We start from the raw sequence: 24765 nt of genomic DNA on the forward strand, positions 1-24765 counted from the left end.
CGTTCGACAGCATAAACCCGTCGAGCGAGAGCGTAGGGTTATTAACACGCGCTGCCTTCAACAAGAAACTTATTAAAGCCTACGTTGGCGGACTGCTTAAACTCATGGAGAGTGCTGGTAAAGTATTAGATGTTTCAGTATTTGATAGCTATATGCTTCGAGTTCGATACAAGATCTCGTCGGACAAAAGAGAGTCTCGTTTTGGATAACAATCAGAATATTATTTTTGACGACTGTATGATCTTCAGCAAAAATTAGCAAATAATGTCGGGAATCATGGGCGTATCATACTATCGGATGCTCGTCAGAACCTTCAATCGTGGATGACGAGGGCTTTCAATGAAATACGATATTCAACTCACGGCTTTTACTGGACAAGACTGATTACAAATCATAGCACACGTTACACTTCTTATGTGGCTTGGGGTCGACGACGGTGCCGCCCTTCCACACATTGATTGAAATCCCCTTTCTACCCTACCTATGTATTATCTACCCCTTTGCCAATGTATTATGATTGTTATGATTTTTATTACTATATTAAATGGTGTTATTTTAAAAAATTAGCAAATATCGAGGCAATAAGTTTGTACATATTAATACATTGATTTCTTTCAGACCCGGCCGTACGCGAGGCCGGGGCCGAGGCGCTGGGCACGGCCACTAAGCTGGTCGGCGAGAAGAACATCGCGCCGCACATCGGCAAGTTGGAACCGCTGAAGGAGCAGAAAATTAAGGAGTATGCTGATAAGGTAATTGTCATCCTTCGGTATCTATAACGTCAGTAATGTAGTGCATAATTAATTTCCATCGTTTTTTCACGGAGTCGTACGAACGTGGCTTGGTATTTCAGTCAGTCTCGGTCCAAAAAGTAGTGACGTTGACAGAAGTAGCATGACAAATACGAACGTTTCCGAGAAAATACGATGGAAAACAATTATGCACTACATCTGTACTGTTGGTAAAGATGGCACAGGTTACCGTTTGATTTTTCTGTCAAAAGTCAAAAGGAAAGCATAAAAAGGCTGGCTGCTTATTTTAGTATTTGTTAGTTATAATTTTTAGGGTTTTTAGTCATTTGACCGCCAAATACTTTAACTGACGCGCGCAGCTACAGTCAAATATCAACCTTCGTTCATTCCGACAAGGTTCAAGATTCAATATACGGAGGCGCGCCGTTCAAAGGATTAAAGAGATACACGTTTTAAATACTTTGAGCGTTCGGTCTACTGTACACATTTTTTTACGATAATATATGTGTATTTGAAGTGTAAAAAGATACATCACGTTTTCATCTTATACGTTTTTAAACGAGCAATTCTTGTATATAGGTATATTTCGAGGATCTCGGAAACGGCTTTAACGATTTCGGGTAAGGGGGTTTTCGGGGGCGAAAAATCGATCTAGTAGGTCTTATCTCTGGGAAAACGCACATTTTTGAGTTTTTATACGTTTTCCGAGCAAAGCTCGGTCTCCCAGATATTAATGTTTAAATGTTTTTGTAAACAGGCGGAGATCAAAGTGAAAGTGGCAGGCCCCAAGAAGGAGGCGAAGGGCAAGACGGCCGCGGCGTCAGCACGCGGCGACCAGCCCGCCAAGCCGGCTCAGGCCGCGCAGCCCAAGACGGCCAGGAAACCTGCGCCAGGTATCACAACACTCTACTTATATTAGTTTTAGGACTTTTAGGAGGATGGTATTCCATCTGTCCAATTTCTTGGTCCAAATGCCAGACAGACAGACGGACAGCGGAATCTTAGTAGTAGGGTCCCGTTTTTACCCTTTGGGTACGGAAACCTAAAAAAATCTATGAACTGAATGGCTGCTTACTTTTGTTTTATTCCAGGTGCAGCTAAGAAGGCCGGCGGCGCGAAGAAAGCGCCAGCTCGCGCGCAACCCAGCCCGCCGCGAGAAATGGAGCTATCCCAAGAAGAGGTTGACGCCAGGGCCGAAACTTTATTGTCTGCCGACATAGTTTCAGGTTAGTCTTAGACCTTGAACTCTGGATTACACCGAACGCTGAGGACCATCTTATAAAAATGCGATACCTATTTCCGAATGAAAATTTGCAATACGTAAAGAATGTATATTTACTGCTTCATGAAATTGGATTTCCCAATTTTCGAGCTATAGCCACATTTTATGGCATGTCCCGAAAAATAAGGAACGTCTGATCAGTGATCACCCTATATTTTACATAGTGTATGGCAGTATTGGCAATGTAAGTGATAAGTTGTTCAGAGTAGTCATTTCATGTCATGTGATGAAATGTTGGAAATTACATGTCTCTCATTCTTGGCATAATTTAGTTTTACTTCGTTTTATTGTGTTACATATCGTCGCTGTACTTACTCAACCTCATATCTACAACAATCATTTGATGGAAATGTCGCTTTTCTTTCATTCGGATTACGGGTGTTTTTGTCATCAAATGAGTGTTGCAGATGCAGATACGAGGTTGAGTAACAATAGAGGCGATATTCAACATCCTTACTATATAAATTACTTATACAACGGGACTTAATCGCGTATTTAAGTTTTAAGATTTACATCCGACGTTTGACGACGGCGTTGTCCCGTGGCCTCGGAGAAGACTCCTTTTAACATCATTATTGTACGAAATTCTTCACCCATTATTCATAAACGTCTACTAAGGTTGACAAGCCGATAATAATCTTTTGTCCCTTTCCGTAATACCAATACGTCGGAAATTATCTTATAATTTTAGTACCTATAGCTTTTTTATTACTTACTTAATTTTACAGCGCACTGGCGCCCCTTAGCTGTAATGCTGTAAAATTTTATTTCAATAAATATCAATATCAATGAATAAGGGGGTTATTCTTATTCTAAAGGTCTCGGCGACGGCAACTGGAAGACCCGGCTGACGGCTACGCAAGGCTTCCACACCACCGTCCAAGGCCTGACGGCCGAGGACGCACCCGCGCAGGTTTTGTACCGCATACTCAACAAGAAGCCTGGCCTGAAGGACACGAACGTGCAAGTCATGAAGGCTAGATTAGAAGCCTGCAAGTATATTACGGAGAACTTCCCTATTTCCACGTAAGTTTTATGAAAGTGGTAGACCTAGACCAAGCTTAAGTGGCTCCTGTGATGTTGCTTATGTCCATGGGCGACGATGACCGCTTCCCATCAGGCGGCTCGTCTGCTCGTTTGCTGACTATTACATTAAAAAAAACCAAGAGAAGTCTGCAACGATTTTGATAGCAAGTGCAAGTGTTATTTATACGTCATAATTTCATAGAAGTTGGACGTTTAAAATAACACCTGCACTGCGTGTGCTATCAAAATTGTTGCAGACTTCTCTTGGTCTAACTATAGAAAATTATAAAAATTAACATGACCCTAAACATGATCAGTTTAGGCGTAATATTTACAATCAAAATGGAAAAGCGACTTATTGATTCCGATCGGCCGTCTGTCTATACAGGCTATCCGGGAAATGATTCTCGGGTATTTTTCTTGCGATCTTTGCGCAGTCTCCATCAAATATATCGGAGCGGCCAAGGTGATCACAATATCTGAACACGCACTCTAACACCTTGACAATAGAGGCGTGTTCAGATATTTATGAGCGCCTTGACCGCTCCGATATATCTGATGGCGGCTGTACTAAACCATACACCATTTTACAGCACGGCAGCAGACTTCGTCCTGCACGACGTAGTGGCCAAGCTCGGCGAAACTTCCTGCGCGTCCATCGCCACCGACTGCCTCACATCGCTTGCCGACGCGTGTGGCTTCGAACACGTGCTCAACGAAGGATTGGGTTACGCTATGGACTCGCAGAAGAATCCTAAAGTACAGTCTGAGATGTTTAACTGGATGTGCAGTGCTATCAAGGAGTTTGGATGCACGTACGTACCTTGTATGTGATAATAAGGATTGCGTTGAGTATCTGGTTGACGCTTACGGCTTCAAAAACGTGCTCAACGAAGGATTAAGTTACGCTATGGACTCGCAGAAGAATCCGAAAGTGCAATCTGATATGTTCAATGGAATGAGCAGTGCTATCAAGGAGTTTGGGTTCACATAAGTTTTATCCTCCTCTCATAACGACACCCGTATCATTAGCGAAGCATTTTTGCATTGTCATAGCGTTTACAGTAACTTAATTTTGTGCGACAGGGTCACATGACTGATAAGATGGGTACTACATATGGGTATGTTTCATAGAAGTTAAAAATCAAAAGACGACATCAATTGCAAGTTATAAAATAAATCTCGTGCAGTATCGGCTTTAGTAAAGTAGAAAATGTCCCTTTCTGGACTAAATAAAAAGAGTCAGATTTGGTTATATTCACTATCTTTAATAATACAATAAGTAATTCATACATACCCAATATTCCTTTTCAGAATGAAAATCCAATCGATCGTAGCACATTCAAAGAAAGCACTCAGTGCGACCAACCCCAACGTGCGAACCTCCACCGTGAACTTCCTCGGCATACTGTCTTTGTATGTGGGTCCGTCGCTCATCACCCACTTCGACAGCGAAAAACCGGCCACTAAGCAGCTTATTACGTTGGAGATGGACAAATATGCCAATAGTTCACCACCTACGCCTACAAGACAGCCTGGGAAAGTTAGCAAGGTATGTTGTAAACTGAAATATATGTCATATACAATACAAATATGTACTCTTTACAGTACATATGGTCCTATTTTCCCGCACTAGTGCGTAAAATAGCTTTTCGTGCGATGTCAAAAGTTTAAAGGGCCATATGTACTGTAAAACGTTGTACGATACATGTGCGAATAGGTAATTCGCAACTCGTGTCGATTTATTTATCGCCACTCGTTTCGAATTTCCTCTTTTCCGCACTTGTATCGTAAGTAACTTATTGCACACCTCATATATTAAAGAAACTGACGAAGCCCTCCAGTAATGAAGGTCGGATTCAAACCGGCGTCTTTAGCTATCCGGGGTAACGCCTTGAACCGCTAGGCCACCTCGGCACGGCGGAACCGGTCCCAATTTCTTTTTTTTTTAGTTCCCAAAGTTGTGTAAGCTGTAAGGTATGTTGTATTTTAAGGATTTCATGAAACAACTCGGTTTGCTGCCAAAATCAATAAAAACTTCACTGTGTGGCAAGACCATTAGTAAATACTGGAATTTACTTAGATGGTGGGCAGTCCTCAACTGTGCGTTTCTCCAGAAACTTCCTGCCTGGGACTGCTAAACTGGAATGAACTGTCGCCTGTGACATTTCCGGACCAATACGACCTTCAAACCTTCAAAAAAAGATCGCACTCCCATCTTAAAGGCTGGCAACGCATTTACAACCCTCTGGTGTCGCGGGTGTCTATGTGCGACGGGAATCGCTTACCATGCCGTTCGTCTGTTCGTTTTTAACCTTAGCCACTATATTTTCTATTGTCTCAATTTTAAACCTGTATTTCGCAGTCTGCAAGTAAAGGATCCGTAGGCGATGACCTAGACGAGCCATACGAGGAAGAAGAACCAGCGGTAGTGGAAGACAGCCGCTCGCGCACAGACATAGCACCGCTCATCACGGATGCACTCGTCGCTGAGATCAACGACAAGAACTGGAAGGTGAGTTTGTCTGTCTAGCTGTCGTATGTCTGGGACGTGACGAAGTAGACCGGTGTATAGAATAGAATGCCGCACTTGCCCGGTTTTTGATATGATTCCATGATTACTCAATCCCACTTCTTATCTTTCAGGTCCGCAACGAAGCTCTCGACAAGTTAAAAGCCATCATCACGAACACCTCACCCATCAAACCGACCCTAGGCGAGCTGCCGCCCGCTCTAGTCGCTAGGTTGCTGGATTCCAACTCCAAGTTGGCTCAGAGCGCGCTACAGATCTGTGAGCAACTTGCAAACGCTATCGGGCCGAAATGCAAGACTCATGTTAGGACGTTCTTCCCTGCCTTCTTCCAAGGTATGTTAATCTAATTGAAACGTGTTAGGACGTTCTTCCCTGCTTTCTTCCAAGGTATGTTAATCTAATTCAAACGTCTCTATGATCGTGATCGTCTCCGTGATGCGACAGACAGGGCGATAAATGTCGCTACCTTCTACAGTCTGAAACCATCGACACGAGAAGAAGAAGAACGTCTCTATAAGTGTATGACAGTTCTCAACTCTTTTTGAGTGAACTCAGAATTCAAGCCTCTTATTTTATTATATAATAGAATAGAATGTTTTTATTCGTAAACACACAGACAAACATAAAAAGAACACAGTGACAATATAGTGTCACGTAATGGCCTCATCTCAGCATGCATATTAAGCTTTGGTCACAATAGGGTATTTTCCTACTAGTCAAATCAGTTACTTTTTAGAACTGTCAAAACGATTTGCTATTATGGAATTTATATGACACATTACATCGTGACGTCACGGTCAACTCACCTACTTTTTATATTTCTATCCGATTTATTAAATAGAATATGTGTTTAAAAATAACTCCTATCTGTGTTTTTCTAATAATTATCTGGTGCTTTATTTCATGCATGGTGTAAAATAATTTATTTTAAATACAGTATAATACCCTATTGCACTCACGTCGCGGTTTTCAGCAGGTATTTGCTTTCTCTCTAAACTCGGCTGATTAAAGCGGGGTGCATTCGAATAGGCAGGTTACACGGCCAGTCGCTTGGCGAGGAAATCGCCACTCTAAGCGGCTTCGTCTGTTGGGACTGGACCCGCCTAATTACGCTGACCATTCGAATAGCTCATTAGGGCTCATTTAGACAATTCGACAACTCGCATGCGAGTTTTATTACATTGCGGATTTTGATCGGTCGGTTGAATTGGACGTCACCAACAGTCCGCAATGTAACTAAAATCGTATGCGAGTTTGCGCGCCGTCTAAATCAGCCCTTAATCGTCAACTGTTGCTAAATTCACCAATTAACTTTCCCAGCATTCGGTGACAACAAGCAATGGATCCGCACGGCGGCCGTGGCCTGCGTGTCCACGTGGTGTGCGACCGCCGGCCCGCACGTGCCGTTCGATGGAGAGATGGTCCTCGACGCACTCAAAGCCGGCTCTCCTGTGCTGAGGGCTTCGCTGCTGCAGTGGCTGGCGGAGCATTTGCCCAACGGTGAGTCTGTAGACAGGTATCCTACCGTACCGTTCGACACCGAGATGCTGAAGTATGCACTCGACGAGCGATGGGTCCGTACCGCTTCGTCCCCTGCGTGTCCTGTAGTGTGATCCTGGCAGGGTCGCCATGTGAGGGTGGCGGCCGGCGGATAGTAAGCAAACAACCATTCTCGAATAAATGTGGTTTATTACCAGAGATCGGACAGATTGGCGTCATTGCTCGCAATAATGTGGACATGGCTCTAAATTTGATTAAATAATTAATCATTTAATTATTTATTTAATTTTGTTCCCTAGTCAATAAATAGCACTTAAATAATTTAAATATATTTTTGATATAAAAAATTAGTACCTACAGAAAATTTAAAAAATATGCTGAATATTTTCTTTAATAAATTTACATTATAAGAAATATTTGTGTTATTTATTGATTAGGAATCAAAATTAAACCTCAGGTAAGAAATTAATTAAATGATTAATTATTTAATCAATTTTGGAGTCATGTCTACATTATTGCGAGCAATGACGCAAATTTGTCCGATCTCTGTTTATTACTGAAGAATAATGTTACATAGGTCTTTATATATTAAACGAGTACACTTACAAGATACACACACTACAACCGCCGGTCCGCATGTCCCATTCACTACAAATCCCAATTCCGATTTGATCCGAGTCCCGAAACTAGTCCATTCGGTTTGTCAACTCACTCATTTACTGGGTTCCTGACATTTTAAAAATAACACTTACTTTTGTTGAAACGCTACTTACAATCGATTCATATTTTTTCTTCGGCCCCAGGACTTGTGAATCGTTTATTTGTGCTTCGTTCATTACCGTTATAGTCCATAAAAACGTGTAACTTATGTAACCAACCTTTTCCCAGTGCCTCCAAAATCGTTCCCCCGTGAGGAATTATCAGCCTGTCTGCCCACTCTGTACGCGTGCATCGAGGACCGCGCCGCCGACGTGAGGAAAGCAGCCGGGGACTGCGTGCTGCCCTTCATGTTGCATCTGGGGTACGACTCTATGCATAAACAACTCGAGAAACTGAAGGTAAGGAAATTTCAAACTTATTAGACCCATATTAACTCACATTTATAGACGGGGCTATCGCGAATTTATTTTGTTACCTTTATTTACCGACGTGTCGACACAGGTTTCACTAGACCCACTTGCACCATCACCATAAGCGGTTAAACCGTTAACCCAGTGTTGTACTGGTAATCATGGTAACTTTAACCGGCCCGGGTTAGCGGAATGGTGCAAGTGGGCCCTATACAGGTCTAAGGTCAGTTGCACCAAATGGTCTGTCACCGTTAAAGCGTTCGCTATATTTTACTGAGAAGATTTGACGTTCAGTTTAACTTTATATTAGCTTGTAAGTTTATAAATTATTGTAAGTTTATAAATTAACAATAGCAAAACTTTCGTGTAAAATGAGCGATAAATATATTTTGGCGACGCCACCTCATATCCGCGTTTTCGCGAGAGAGCAATAATGCCCCAATACCGGCCGTAACATGCGGTTAGTGGATACATCATAGAGACTTTATAATATGTGTGTAAGTAATGTATGTAACAGTACATAATTAGACATTTTAAAACACTCGTGTGATCCTTTTGTTAAACCCACACTCGTATTTTAATGCCTTTCATTATGTAGTTCATTTGCGTATCAATTCATTTCGATGTTTCATTAATAATACCCGAAGTCAATCCTCGGGAAATCATTGAATAATTTTACGGTTTAGACTCGCTTGTTTTATTAAGTCACTCGCGCGACATGTTCCAGTGTTCCTCCCTTCCTCGCCTCATGCCTCGGGAAATCTTTAAAAACACATCCACTCTACATTTGATACGTTATTTTTCAGCCGGCCTCGAAGCCGGTCGTGCAAGCGGCGCTGGACAAGGCGCGGCCCAGCCTGCCCGTGCAGCCGCTGCCCAGCAAGGGCAAGAAGGAGGAGGCGCGCGGCCTCAAGACTGCCGGCGCTCTCAAGAAGGACGCCGAGAAGAAGGGCGCCGCTCCTGCTAAGGGCAAGGTAAGCACTGAAGATCGTCTTTGATTGTTGAACCAACCTTTTATTCAAGCCTGGGTGTTGCGTCTAGACCAGTCGTCAAACTTTTTTTGGAACTTTATGGAAATTCCTCGTGTCCGTCTTTCGTTCCTTTTCTTCATTGCGAGTCGTGCTCGCGTTCCAAGGGTTCCCTACATTACACAATTTTTAACAATGTATTTTTTTATGTGAAACGTGAGTGAAATGTCTTTAAAAACATCGTAGGGTAGGATCGAAAACTAAGTAATTAAGTCCGTCTCACGCTTGACTGCAAATTTAGGTTTTCCTGTTATCTGTAAATAAAAACCTATTATTATTATTTTTTTAATTTTAGACAGACGCACAATTGTTCCTATAAGGGTTCCGTTTTTTTCCTTTTGATAAAAAATACTGAACTAAACAAGCATTATAGGGATTGACAACTGCCCAGTGTATTTGACTATTTCTGAATGTTACCAGGGTCCGGTCAAACCAGCATCGGCGTCCAGCCGCGGCAAGAAAGACGACGACGACCTCACTCCGCTGCTGCCGCAGAACAACGCCAAGAACCAGCGCATCATTGATGACCAGAAACTTAAAGGTCATTAACCCTTAACACAACACATTAACTTAAGTCATTACCCCTTTGATCCCCAATGACGTTAACTGACGCGCGCGGGCTACAGCCCAAAATAAAACTTCGTGCATTCCGACTGGATACAGTCAGTAGCAGAAGTTGCTAAGCGGGCGAGGTGTTCAAAATCATCTTGATACGCTCTTACTCTCTTAACAATAAAGTCGCGTCACGATCATTTTGAACACCTGGGGCCTATACCACGAAACTTTACAAGTGTACAATTCGACAATATTGTTAAATTGTAAACAAAAATACGTACCACGATAATTTTACATATGTCACATATACAATTCTACAATGTACAAATATTTTGCATTTGAGGACCCGTAACACAAAACATAGAGGGTATGTCAAGATAACATACATAATTGTGACAAATGTAAAATTGTATTTATTACAATTTAGTTTTTTGACAAATACGTAATAATATAGTGACATACGTAGAATTGTATTTATTACAATTTGACAAATATGTATTAATATTCCTCACTTAGTTTATGCTGAGAGTATTTCATTTTTATCGTTAAAAATACCTTACGAGCATAAATAGCATATATTTTTACGTTGTCATTAACATTGGTTGAAAATGTTTATGTATAACAAAATTACAGTTTTATGCGATCGCTGTACGTCCTATGACGCCTAACAACTAATTCTTCTTCGCTACGACTATCCAGTGATACTGAACATTTTAACAAAACAAAAAGTACTGCGGTAGAATGGATCTACAATAATTGTATTCTGCTCTTGCAGCTCTTGACTCACGCCGAGAGAATTGTCAACTTGTATTTACATTTCCACAAATATGTATACCTTCTTCTACAATTAGTTGTAACACAAATCTTTTACGTACAATTGTCAATTACAAAGTTGTCAAATTTTCCGGAAAATTGCTTGTAAATTGTAATATTTTGTGATACGCGTAATTGTAGATTTGTCGCGACAATTTACATATTTGTATAAATTTTCCATTACAATTTTATCATTTGTAAATTTTGTGATATGCCCAGTTGTATTAAATACATATTTGTAAGTTGTCACTTGTAAATTGTAATTGTAAGTTTCGTGGTATAGGCCCCTGGTCCGATTAGCAACTTCTGCTGCTGACTGTACAAGGAGTAAACTATTTTGCTCGTAATATTTTAGTTAACCCCGGCTCGTACCAATGAGTTTTTAGGAACATATGTACGAAATATCATTTGATATTTACCAGTTGCTTTTCGGTGAAGGAAAATATCGTGAGGAAACCGGACTAATCCTAATAAGGCCTAGTTCCCCTCTGGGCTGGAAGCTCAGATGGCAGTCGCATTCGTAAAAACTAGTGCCTTTCTTTAATCATGGGATTAGTTGTCAAGCGGACCCCAGGCTTCCATGACCTGTGGCAAAATGCCTGGATAACGCGAGAAAGAAGAGTATTTTAGCTGTCAAGATTTACATTGACATTTATTTTTGTTTCAGTACTGAAGTGGAACTTCACAGTGCCGCGCGAGGAGTTCTTTGAGCTGCTGAAGGATCAGATGGCGACCGCGGGGTTGAACAAGCAACTGGTCGCCAACATGTTCCATAATGATTTCAGGTAAGTTTTTAAGTGATATAAAATGTTTACCAGTATTTACTGGTCAACAATAAATGGGTTGGGCTGTTGGTGGCCCAATGTCGGATTGAAATAGCCCCTGTATAATTTTATACAGGGGGCTATTTCAATCCGACATTGGGCAAACTTAGTGAGGTGGCTGTTTAAGCTGTGTATCATAATCATAATTAACAACCTGCAGGATAGATCGGAGGTAAATGTAAAAACTCAATTATACGCGATTAAGGCCAGTTTTGCTAAATAATAATAAGTAAAAATCGTGAAAGTTTAAGTGCTGCAGTATGGGATCATCATTGAAATATAAGGGAATCACACTTATTTTCTGTGATTTCGGTTAGTTCTGCCTGTAGTGAAAATGGTTACCTGCATATTTATTATTATTTTTATCTTGCAGAGAATGACTAATAAATAAGGTTTAAAAATGTATTGTATAACCACGTATCAAAATTAAATATTACCTTAAACATTTGTCAGTTATTTCAATTTGGATGGATCAAACAATTTAGGGTGGTATTCCACTTGTCCAATATCTTTGTCCAATGTCTATTGCGTCTCACATTTTGCTTAATAAGAGTGTGAGACGCATTGCACATTGGACAAAGAAATAGGATACGTGGAATATCACCCTAAGATAAGAGGAAATGTTCATACAAAACAGGGTCTAAATTCTATAAAAACTTTATATTTTTTTACAGATATCACCTAAAAGCCATAGAATCCCTCTCGGACGACCTCCACGAGAACGGGCCGGCGCTCATGTGCAACCTGGACCTTGTTCTAAAATGGCTGACGCTACGCTTCTTCGACACCAACCCCTCCGTCATCCTCAAGGGGCTGGAGTACCTCGCTACGGTGTTCCAGTTCCTGAGTGATAATGATTATACCATGGCTGAGTATGAGGCTAATTGCTTTATACCGTATTTGATATTGAAGGTGAGATATTATAACAAAAAATCTGCCATTATCTGACTTGAGTAGTAGACCTATATAGTTTTTCTACTCGTCGACTTTAATGGTTGAATTAAAACTTCGTATACCAAACTAATTCCTCCCGTCTCTACTATAATGACTTTTTACGAAACACTTTAGTCAACTGTAATGATTTCGACCAATCACGTGTCGCCAAACGATAGAATAAAAGACATCAACGCGCTACTATTTAATGAATAAGAATTGCGTTGATATTTTTTGTACTATCTTTTTATCTACTGAGATACCTAATTTTGTTTAATTTTTAAAATAAATAAATAGGTAAGTAAATATTATAGGACATATTTACACGAATTGACTAAGCCCCACGGTAAACTCATGAAGGCTTGTGTTGTACAAGCGTTAATTATTAAGGTTTTATAGTAGAAAAGGTATCATTTAAGTTGACTATTCGAAAAAGTATTGTATACAATAGTGATATAATCAAGCTTTTCAACCTCGTACCTTACTTAGGCCACTCAGCATCTAAGGATTTCGTTGCATTCGCAGGTCGGAGATCCCAAGGACACCATCCGCAACAGCGTCAAAGCCCTGTTCAAGCAGATTTGCGTCGTCTATTCCGTCACGAAGCTCTTCGGGTACCTAATGGAGGGCCTGAAATCAAAGAACGCTAGACAAAGAGCCGGTATGTTTTTTCACAAAGAACGTAGCTTTGACTTATCTGAATTGCCCTAGGTTTAGCGTCGTACACAGCTGATTGGCCAACCTGAGCTTATTCTTGAAAAATAAAATTAAGGTGCTTAATTGCTTCAAGCCAAGCAAGTTAGGCAAGCTTGTGTGATGAAAGTTATATATTTTGTGTAGACGCATCGACATATCGACACAGTCTTAATTATATTAAGAGAGCAATACATGCTAGGCCCCATATATATTTCCCCAATACATGTTTAATCGCGCTCTTAATCTATTGGATAAAATTAAACTTTTTTGATTTATCGGACAAATTTATTATATATTTTAAGGTTATAATTTTATATTCCACTTGATAACTACGTAATTTGAAACTACTGATGCTATTTCACAGCTATATAAAATTACATTTCCTTCCCCAGAATGCCTGGAGTGTATCGGAAGCCTGATCGAGACTTACGGCTGGACGGCGATGTCTCCATCAGGCACGGTAGCGTTAAAAGAACTCGCACGACATATCGGAGACCGTGACAACGCCGTCCGCTCCGGCGCGCTCAACTGCGTCGCTTGCGCTTACTTCCTGGAGGGAGAGAAGATCTACAAGATGATTGGACAGGTGAGTTAGACACTAGACATTCGCAAGCGTCATAGAGATATAGTCTATTATCTCTGGTAAGGTTACACTAAAGGAACTGGCGGGACATATCGGAGACCGGGACAACGCCGTCCGCTCCGGCGCGCTCAACTGCGTCACTTGCGCTTACTTCCTAGAGCAGCGGTCGGCAACCTTTTAGCAGTCAAGAGCCACATAGCAGTTAACGAAGTGGACGCGGGCCGCACTTTGTTAATATTTATGACTTTATTAGACATTGTCATTTGTCAATATTACATACAAAATAGCCAGGAAGGCTCGTGGGCCGCTGGTTGCCGACCGCTGTCCTAGTGGGAGAGAAGATTTACAAGATGATTGGACAGGTGAGTACTACACTGATTGTGAGCCTCATAGATATATAGTCTAGACGGCTATGAGGTACAGTCAAGTGTAAAAATATGGGTGCACAAATCATCTCAAAAATATGTCCCATAGCTCTTATGTCAGCGAATTAAGAACTATGGGACATATTTTTGGGTAAGTTGTTATATCCACCCATATTTTTACACTTGGCTGTACCATGACGCTTAAAGGAACTTACACGAGCTAGTCATTCGCTCCGAAGAAAGATCTGGCCAGGCATTTGGAATATTTCAGAAATGATTTCCCTTCTTAGTTCTTACCGTCTTAACCGATTTTGTTCGTGTTAAAACTAAAAAAATAGTTATCTTTATCTAACATTTGTTTTGTAACATTATGCATACAAATTGGGTCAAGTACTCGAGATGTTTTCCATCGAACATTCGAAACACAAACTTAAAAATGCACCCCAAGTTGACCAATAGAGTCGTGTAAGAATTCGACCATACCAATTATCAGTACCGTTGTTTCAATGACATTATTTATCACCCTATTCATTCTAAACGTCGTTTATACATGTTTACCTGATAAACTATAATCTTATCTACTATTATTCATATCAGTCCCACAAATGTAATCACACGTTATTTCGTGTCAGATCTCGGACAAGGACCTGTCGCTCCTCGAGGAGCGAATAAAGCGAGCGAGCAAGAATCGCAGCGCGGAGATTCGCAGGTCGATGGTCGTGCCGCTCTCGGCGACGGGGCGGCCTATACAACAGCAGGCAGAGGTGAGATAAGCTTTATTTTAAATATATACTGTGGAAAAGGTCAACGTGGAGAAGAACTGGTTACTCCAGTTTGGCGCAGTTATTGTATATACGTGGGCCATACTGAAAACTTCTCGATTCTGATATATTTTTCTAAGTGGCCAGTCCAGGAATGTTCAGTATGCCTTAAGTATGTAACGTTGTAATTGTTTGTATGAATAAATGAATTAATAATAATAACACTCGTGGCATCTTCCTTTACAATGTTGGTCTTTGGCTTCGACAAACGAATCCTTTTTTGATATATTTCTTTTACCACGCATAAGTCACTACATGATGCAGTACTTCCTGGTGGGGAAAATGTTTATTTTCGTTTGTTAAACGTAGTTTTATGTTGTGAATAGGAAATGGAACCCCCGATCGAGGAAGAACCACCGCAGCAAGAGGAATATGAGGAGGAGGAAGAGGAGGAACCCGCTCCTCCACCGCCGTTGAGACCGTAAGTTTCCCAATTTTACAAGCTTTTATTTAAACTTCTGCTCTTAGTATGTATGTTAGTGTGGGCAAAGAGAATAAAGTCTATAGAGACGGATTGTCAAAGTAAATTATGTAGCCACTGTAAATTTACTGCCATCTTTCGACAGAACATAAAACTGTTAGAACGCCATTTGACTTTGATCCTTATTCTTTCAGTGATATGTGTTAACTTATAAATATTAATATTCACGCCATCTACTCGACTATAGGCCAAAGGTATAGTTCCATGTTTTCGAGCGATGGCGCCACAACCTTCAGCCTATGCTTGAGTAGATGGCGTGAATATTAATATTTAAAAAGTTAACACATATCAGTTAAAGAATAAGTATCAAAATCAAATGGCGTTCAAACAGGTTTAATCTTCTGTCGAAAGATGGCAGTAAATGAACTGTAGCTACATAATTTACCATGACAGTAACTCTCTTCTTCAAATCCTCTTTGGTGTGGGTTAAATCTTGGAAGCTAAATTTGACCCACTTCCCGATTTACGATTGAGCTGAAAATTTGCATACATATGTAAATCAGATGACAATGCAATATTACGATGACATGGAGCTGATCTGATGATGGAGATAAGAGGTGGCCATGGGAACTCTGTGCTTCTCGCGCCTACTTTTTTAAAATTAGCCGCATTTTTCAACTGTCGGAAATGGCTTGACAGACTATACCTTGTTTTATCCAGTGTGGCCACACGCGTCATCACCGGGCCGTTCGGTCTGGACCCGGAGTTGATCGCCAAGCTGGACGCCGCCGTGCCCGTGCTGCGCCGCCCGGAGCTGCCCGAGCACGACCTCAAGTTCCTCGACGAGCCCATCCCCGTGCGGCCCAACAAACCCCTCACACAGACTGTGGCACCCGCCAGGTAACACCCACAAACAGAAATACACTAAAATAAGCAGAACGCTTTGATGCGGTTAGGTTACCTGCACAGCTTTTCAGCACACGATTTAACGCTTTTGCTGCGGCAATTCACATACGGGCATTTTCACTTAACCGTTTACCATTATAGTCCTCCACATCGATTTCGATGACGGCGACCTCAGCAATCAAGGGTTTTTCTTATGTGGCTGGCCAGGCCAAACTTGTTCTTAAAAACTCTGTCACATTCACGGCAGTAGAGTTGACCGGCTGTGTTGTACGTATACACGTAGGAGGGCTTAGGTCTTTCCTTGCTCAATTGGCGTTTTACGTCTAGTGTCGCGAGGCGGGTTTCCTCAAAAGGCCTTGATGGATTCAAAGGTGGTAGACCGCCAAGATGACCGTTTCGCAGCGAGCTCCTCCCAACGTGCAGGATCGATGGCACACGCGCTTAGGTGACGCTTGAGCACGTCCTTATATCGGAGATATTGACCGCCGTGCTTTCGCTTACCCTCTGCTAATTCTGAGTAGAATATAGCTTTAGGCAAGCGGCGATCGTCCATCCGGAGAACATGCCCACACCACCTCAACTGACGCTGCATCAATAGTGCCTCCATGCCGTACATCCCGGAACGACGCAGCACCTCAGAGTTGGGAATACGGTCCTGCCATTGAATCCTCAGTATAGATCTTTGACATCTTAGGTGGTACTTGTCTAGTCTTTTGACATCTGGCTTGTACATGCACCATGTCTCTGCGCCATACAGAAGGACTGGGATTATTAGGGCCGTATAGACGCTTATCTTAGTCTCAAGCTTGATATCATGGGACCTCCAGACACGATCAGTGAGTCGCCCGAAATTGGCAGCGGAGTTGGCAATGCGAGAAGGTATTTCTGAAGCCAGGGTGTTGTCTTGGCGTATAGTGCTCCCAAGATATTTAAAACTAGCTGTGCCCGCGGCTCCGCCCGCGTGGAATTCGGTCTGTGTCAGTAACCGGCTAATTTCTAATCCTAATTTCTCTCCCTCTCCCCTGGAGGCGGAACTTGCAGCAGTTCAGATAAAATATTTTACAATTAGGTACCACTAAATAAAACTACACTCCAAAATCAATAGTTTTTTTCGCCCTTATTCAAATTTTACACGTGATTTAAACGACAGAGTAGTAGATGTATATCGGACGATACAGTAAGGTATACGCGCGCGAGCGAAAGCGAAGCGGCCTGCCTGGCTAGAGCGCCACTCACCGTGGTCTTCTTCAGACTCCTGAGGCAGACCACGTGCCCCTTGTAACCTCAATGCGTTGCGAGACTTTCGCGAATGATTGGATTTTTTTTGGAAGGCATGGTAATGCGTATTAAATGCGAGTCCCAAATCGTTTGACTCCGCAAACGACCAGTGCCGGATTAAGATATTTTGATGCCCTAAGCATTTCTAGACCATGGCGCCCCCTCTCCCTAGGGTCATCGAGATTACATTGAATTTTTTTGGTAAGTTGAGTGACGTTCATTGCCGCATTACAGCTGAGAATGGAAATTAGTCACATCATTTTATCACGAAAATTGACAGTGCTGCAGCAGTAACGTTGCAACAGAGTAATGCTGCTGCAGTCGCCACCCAAATGTCACCTTTATCATATCTTAGAATGTTATTGTATATTGTAATTTTTTCGATATAAAAACGCAATTTCATTGACAGTTGTACATTTTTACTTTTAGTATGGAAATCAGTCACATCATTTTATCACGAAAATTTACAGTGCTGCAGCAGTAATGTTGCAACAGAGTAATGCTGCTGCAGTCGCCATATCTTAGAAAGTTATTGAAAAAGCGAGCGAAGTGAGCGCGAAAATTTTTCGATATAAAAACGCAATTTGATGGACAGTTGTACATTTTTACTTTTAGTCCCAACCAGGCGCGAATCAACCATTTAAGGGTCTCAGCGAGGTTGTTTTCATACAGAAAAGATGCAAGAAAGCAGAGCTTGGAATTGACCAAGTGAATTGAATTGGCGAAGTGTGAGCAAGGCAGAAGGCCCAGCTGCGAAAGAGGAAAGCTTGGATTTGGATCGACGCCCAAGTGTAATTAAGGCAGAAGATCAACTTTGCCATAAGGCAGAAGACCTCGAATAAGACCTTACGCCGAACTGCAAAAGAGTGCCTTGAAATCGAATCTATGCATGTAATCACGACTCTTCTACTGCTCGCTCTTTGGCTTCACTCGAAAGCGCTACTTGATAGGATGCTTTTTGTTTTCGGCTTTCATAGCTTTCCTTATAACACTTTGACAGTTAGGTCTCAGGATCGCGGCTAAGGAGCAACTCGGCTTGGCCGACAAATCTGGCGTGCAAGAGAGCAAAATTCGCTATAAAATCGGTAACCTATGTCGAAACAATCGGCTGGCCGCAACCCCGAATGCAAGATTTTTTTCCATGACTTTAAGGGCCTCCGCGTAAGGTCAAATCAAAAGCCTACGTTGGAGATGTTCTTACGTACCCTCACTCTCTTACTTGATCCCTACGACCCTTCGTTATTAGATGGGTACTTGTACACGTATAAAAGTTTCATGTAGCTACCTACTCCACGACGACTGCAATGCTGATGCAGCCCTGCGCTTTTTTTTGCCTACGGTTTTGGTGCCACCTAGACGTGGTGCCCTAAGCAAGTGCTTATTTTGCCTAAAAGGGTTAATCTGGCACTGCAAATGACAGAGGTCAATGTTTTTTTTTTTTCAAAGTACCCACCTTCGTGGCCATTATTAAGTGCTTAAAGGAGGCGATACATATGAATATGGATTTGATATGGGTGCGATATAATTACGATTAGGTATAATGCATGATGGAGAAAATTAATAATTTTAAATAATTATGCAATTATACGCGTGTTGATATGTGTGTTTATTTTACCACTACGTAACTATGTAAACTCATTTTTAGTTTTCTTGATTACTTAATGTCTACTCAGTTCCCCAAAAGATGGCACTGTGCAATAAGGGGCAATTAATTAACTGTCGTTTAATTTTGTTGTATTATTAAATCAACATAATTATTCAATTAAATTTGTTGATATCCGTACCCTCTCTTCTAAACTTAGAGTTAATTTGGCAAAATCCTTCCTCGGTGGCTTATTCATATCACAACGTATTAAATTCAGCGCCATCTGTTAGTTTACCAGGGTACTCAATAGTGGTAGCACATATTTGAAAAAAGTTTGCCCCTCCCTCCTAAGTAGCACGATAAGATTCAGGAGCAAACTTAAGTCAATCGAGTGTTGTGGCTACCCCCCCTTTTAGGGGTTGAATTTTTATAGCCTATAACCTGGCCGGGGATTTTCTCGACAGATTAGTAAAGTTTTCATCAAACGTTCAGCCGTTTCCACGTGATGCGCGTTCAAATAAACAGATAAACAAACAAACAGACAAAAATTCTAAAAACTTTTGGAACATGTTCTGTTATCGATTCTAAGTATCCCCAGCCAACTTTTTTCAAATATCTTCCATGTACAGACTTTCGACCGTCTTCAGCTTTATTATATGTATAGATGACAGACTTCATCTAGTGGTTTCCCATCTAGATTCAGCGGTGTTGATTCAGATTCAACTCCCCGGGGTGGTTGTTTGAGGATTTGCGTCTTGGAAGTACTTATTACCAGGCCGAATTGTTGGCAAGAGCGATTTAATGCGTCCAGGTAGCTTTGGAGATGCGCCATACTGTCAGACATAAGGCATACGTCGTCAGCATAGAGTATTTCCAATATGGAGACCTGTTGTACTTTAGATTTCGCCCTGAACCTTGATATGTCAAAGACACCTTTCTCAGTCCTCACATTTAGTTGTATCTGGTTGCCACAACACTTTAAAGCGTCTCTCATCACTACTGAGAAGTATATAGCAAAGAGTGTGGGTGCCATGACACATCCCTGCTTCACTCCGCTTGTAACCTGGATCTCCTCAGAGAGTTCGTTTTCATGTTGAACCTGCGCTTTCATGCCATCATGGAATTGGCGAATGAGGTTTACGAACCTCTTTGGATATCCAGATTTTCGCAGAACAAGCCGTTTACCATTAATTAAGGTATAAAGGAGTTTTATTTTTAAAATGCCGATGTTTACTATCTAATATTTGATTTGATTAATTCAATAGCCGTTTAAAATATTTTTACACAATTTTGAATTGTGGCTGAATGTCGATGGGTATGTGCCTTCGATGCCTACACTGCCAAAAATTTCAATATGGCGGACGAATGTTTGAAATGTCACCGTATTTAAGAATGATTTCGCTTAAAATTTAGTTTTTATTCTTCGCAAATGTGATAAAAAACATTGTGTGTAACTCCGGGGGTAAGAATATTGTTATTTTATAATTCTTGATGGATTATTATTATTTTTGCTTGTATGTAAATTCAATGTTGATGTGTGAAAGTGCCCTTGTGGCCTATTTGCTGAATAAATGTTGAAGTTTGAAGTAAAATTGGACTTACCTGACCGTTGTCACAGATACAAAACTACAATACAGAACACATTCACGAGTCGTGCCGCCGCGGTTGTCAAATGTAAGTGCGTATTATGGGCTCTAAATAATAACCTTGAATGTTTGTTTACAGCATGGTGCTCACGTCGCCGCACCATACAGCGCCGCACCCGCTAGTAACACCGCAGCCACCCACCGTGGACGACTCGCTGCTCGCCGACACCATACACTCCATCGCCAGTCCGGACTTGAACGTCAGTATTACCCCTTTACCACCGAAAGGTTTAATTACAGCGCGGTGTTAATATCGCCGCACCACACAGCGCCGCCGCCGCACCCGCTGGTTGTTACCAGCCACCCACCGTGGACACTATACACTCCATCGCCAGTCCGGACTTGAACGTCAGTATTACCTCTTTACCACCGAAAGGTTTAATTACAGCGCGGTGTTAATATCGCCGCACCACACAGCGCCGCGGCCGCACCCGATGGTTGTTACCAGCCACCCACCGTGTTCACTATACACTCCATCGCCAGTCCGGACCTGAATGTCAGTGTTACCCTTCGGCTATCTCTAGATCTCTAGTTCAGGATTAGAGATTGTTTTTAGGGTTTTGTATTTTTAAGGGTTCCGTACCCAAAGGGTAAAAACGGGACCATATTACTAAGACACCGCTGTCTGTCCTTCCGTATGACTGTCACCAGGCTGTAACTCATGAACCGTGATAGCTAGACAGTTGAAATTTTCACAGATGATTTATTTCTGTTGCCGGTATAACAACAAATACTAAAAACAAAATAAAATAAATATTTAGTTGTGGCTTCCACACAACAAACGTGATTTTTTTTGCTGTTTTTTGCGTAATGGTACGGAATCCTTCGTGCGCGAGTCCGACTCTCACTTGGCCGGTTTTTTTTAATTCGATACCTTTAGTCCCTAATGTAGCGTCGCCTTCTTAGACGCCTTTATCATAATTGAAGAAGACGTAAGATTACATGAATTTTAGTAATGATTGCCGAATTTTGAAATGTCGTCTTTGTTCTAATGTAGCTGTAATGTCGTATAAGGAAATCAAGGAGGCGGCCCTGGATATATCAAATGGACAGAGCTACACTGACAAGAGTGGACGCTCGAGTTGAGCGTGCAGCGGGGCGGGGCGTGCGGCGTGCATGTTAAACAAATGCAAACGTATAGGAGCGGCCTTAGTGCACGCTTCTCAAATCACTTGTGAGCCCAAACGCCACGCTGCACGCCCCGCCGAACGCTCCGCTTCGAGCGTCCACTCAAGCCTTACACTAAAATTTACGACGTGTTTGTTTTGTTATTGTTAAAATAGAAAATTGTTGTTGACAGGCCGCGATCCGAGCGATGTCGCTAATCTCGAACGCCATAGCGTCCGGGCGCGGCGCGGCGTTGGGCGCGCATGAGCAGCGGCTGGTGGCGGCCGTGGCCGCGCAGATCCGGCGCCTGCGCACCTCCGCGCGGCCGCCGCTGCAGACGCTGCCCGCCTACAAGTGCATCGCGGGGGCGCTCATTGCGGTACCTAACTATATTACTACCTGAAAGCTGTCTGGAATGTGTCCCATTCTCCATTGTGTTATAGACTGTGTGAACGGGCGCTAGAGCGTTATAGTCTTGCACCAAACGAACAGGGAGTGTCCTAATTTCCAATGACATTTTATTTGGCCTTGGAACGGCGCTCGACTGTGACCATTGTTATATAGTTTAAACTATATGCGAAACGACGATAGTATAATAATGCACCAAACGAATAGTGAGTGTCCTAATCTCTAATGCCATAGTCTCCAGCCGTGAAGCGACTCCCGGAGTCCACGAGGAGAATCATTGTTACATTCAAACCACGTTTCAAAGGTGAATAAATTAACGACCTCCTAGCCTAGTTGGTCGGTAGTGACCCTGCCTACGAAACAGGAGGTCCCGGGTTCGAATCCTGGTAAGGGCATTTATTTGTGTGTTTATCACAAATATGGGTTCCTAAGTTATGGATGTTTTCTGTGTATATAAGTATTTATCTACCTACTATATCATCGTCTATTGCCCACAACACAAGCCTTATTGAGCTTACTGTGGGACTAGGTCGATCTGTGTAAAATTGTCCTATAATATTTATTAATTATTTATTTTGTTACAGTTCTACGAGTCCGGCGGCTGCGGGATGAACGTAGACTCCACCGCCCTCTGTTCCCTGCTCTGCGAACTACTTCGTCTATTAGGCGGCGGCGCCGTAGCCACAGGACCGGACGGGGAGCGACTCGTGCGCATACTCAACAACGTCTGCGTCAGAGTATTAGAACACTCGCCGCGGACACAACTGCTATGGTCAGTACATGCACGTAGCCACCACCCTCTGATTCACCATCTCGGGCGAAAATCGAACTTAGGACCCACTCGTTCGGTTCGACTTCAGGCTGTGAAATCTTTCATTTATTTCAAAAAAAAATATTTATTTACAGGACTGTCTTTTTTATAACAAAATAAGAAGTATATAAGTATTAAGTACCTTTTATAAGTATTAATACCGCAATGCTAGGACGTGTAAAGTAGAAAACTTGTAGCCGCAAATATGACTACTGAACTGAAGTAGATGTCGCTGTATTACCTTGTAAAATGTAAATATATCTTTTGAGGTCGACTATACTTCAGTATTTGCGGCTTTATTTGTGATCCAACTTTCCAATTAAACAACGTTTATTTCCACAGTGCCATCGTGTCCCTCCTCCACGAATCCATCGGCGTGACGGACCCCGCTTACCCCCGCTACCAAGACCTGCTCCTCAAATGCTTCTGGAAGACCCTCAAGATGATCTCCACGTGGGACGTCAACTCGATCGATTATGATGCCGTGTTGTACAAGATACATCTGTTCTATAAGGCGTATCCGAATAGTTATTGGAAGAAGAATCCCGACATCAGCGACACTCCGTACAGGTAAGTCAAGAGTGCGTAGGTAATAATTTTACTTCTGGAAGACTCAAGATTAAGAATAACATCTCCACGTGAGATGATGGATGACCCTATCCACGACGCATGTTGTCCAAGATACACCTCCTGATGTACAAGATATACCTTACTGGGGTGCAGAAATGTATGGAGCAGTATGCACTTTTGTCTCGGGCGACGCCACTTAGCACGATTGTTCCTTATAGGTCAAACAAAGCTGATTTAGTCCGGTAGCCACGAGATTGTGCCGTGACTACTCCCCTTTTCATACAAAAAAAAATAGTTTTCGTACAAAAAAATAAAATGTTATATAATTGTTTGTGACAGATCTGGCCTTTACAATCACAGTGTCACTAAATAAAACAGGACAATTTAGCCTATTTATTTCTTATTTTGAAATACTTAATCAGTTCAAAGTAGGCATGTTCATACATTTTTTTGTGATGGCCAATGATGAAATAGCCTATAAAAACGCTGTATATTCAACCGTACAATTGTTCCAGAACCGTAAAAACGCTGGTGCACACTCTAGTCAAGATGAAGGGCGGGTCCATCACCAGCCACCTCACGCAGATCCCCGACGTCAACGACTCTGACCTCTACCCCTATCTGTTGAAAGTACTCAAGGTTGGTCCACGGTTCAACGTCGCTTTTCTAGGGAGCGCGTACTTGCTAGGCACGGGCGTATCTGTTACCTAATAGATATTTTATTGAGAGCAGAAATACGTTAATGTTACATGTAAAATGATTTTAAATATGTTGACCCCTGACGTGGAGGACTTGGATCTCTACCCCTATCTGTTGAAAGTACTCAAGGTTGGTCCACGGTTCAACGTCGCTTTTTTAGGCAGTGCGTACTTGTTAGGCACGGGCGTATCTGTTACATGACATGGCATGTTATAAGACATGTTGTTGTTAATTGTAAAATGTTATTAAAAACACTAAGAACGTCTAAACTATGATCTAGTACCATCTAACGCGACCTATCGGACCCTGTGGCTTTGTGCGTGTAAGTGAAACTAAAAATAGGACCTTGAAATTAGTGCCTAGGTATCGGTTAAGTTCTAATTTAGTATTGTCGCGTATTTGACGAAGCATGTTGCTGATTTTGTACATGTATTATAATGACGAAGCCTGCGTTGCGGATTATAAAAACTTTGGTCGAATATCAGTAGAGTTACTTAATTTCCAATCATTTTAATATAATATAAAACTATTTGCTTATATAATTGGTTTTATT

At 41.9% G+C, this 24765-nt stretch overlaps 1 protein-coding gene across 3 annotated transcripts in view; it reads left to right on the forward strand.

The window, feature by feature from the left end:
* LOC134794872 (protein mini spindles) overlaps positions 1 to 24765 on the forward strand; it is a 36177-nt gene that overhangs the window by 6637 nt on the left and 4775 nt on the right. For all 3 annotated transcript variants that reach the window (XM_063766683.1, XM_063766682.1, XM_063766681.1), the window contains exons 6-29: positions 619 to 752; positions 1510 to 1645; positions 1844 to 1978; positions 2853 to 3060; positions 3654 to 3875; positions 4375 to 4612; positions 5426 to 5575; positions 5707 to 5926; positions 6914 to 7093; positions 7982 to 8151; positions 8970 to 9137; positions 9612 to 9732; positions 11227 to 11344; positions 12058 to 12295; positions 12842 to 12977; positions 13405 to 13598; positions 14593 to 14724; positions 15108 to 15202; positions 15923 to 16102; positions 20697 to 20817; positions 21918 to 22103; positions 22717 to 22904; positions 23286 to 23513; positions 24029 to 24152. In XM_063766683.1, coding sequence (XP_063622753.1) covers positions 619 to 752; positions 1510 to 1645; positions 1844 to 1978; positions 2853 to 3060; positions 3654 to 3875; positions 4375 to 4612; positions 5426 to 5575; positions 5707 to 5926; positions 6914 to 7093; positions 7982 to 8151; positions 8970 to 9137; positions 9612 to 9732; positions 11227 to 11344; positions 12058 to 12295; positions 12842 to 12977; positions 13405 to 13598; positions 14593 to 14724; positions 15108 to 15202; positions 15923 to 16102; positions 20697 to 20817; positions 21918 to 22103; positions 22717 to 22904; positions 23286 to 23513; positions 24029 to 24152 — 4022 coding nt within the window. The remainder of the gene's footprint in view (positions 1 to 618; positions 753 to 1509; positions 1646 to 1843; positions 1979 to 2852; positions 3061 to 3653; positions 3876 to 4374; positions 4613 to 5425; positions 5576 to 5706; positions 5927 to 6913; positions 7094 to 7981; positions 8152 to 8969; positions 9138 to 9611; positions 9733 to 11226; positions 11345 to 12057; positions 12296 to 12841; positions 12978 to 13404; positions 13599 to 14592; positions 14725 to 15107; positions 15203 to 15922; positions 16103 to 20696; positions 20818 to 21917; positions 22104 to 22716; positions 22905 to 23285; positions 23514 to 24028; positions 24153 to 24765) is intronic.

The sequence above is a fragment of the Cydia splendana genome, chromosome 11, assembly GCF_910591565.1.
Source record: "Cydia splendana chromosome 11, ilCydSple1.2, whole genome shotgun sequence".
In the NCBI taxonomy this organism is placed as follows: Eukaryota; Metazoa; Arthropoda; class Insecta; order Lepidoptera; family Tortricidae; genus Cydia; species Cydia splendana.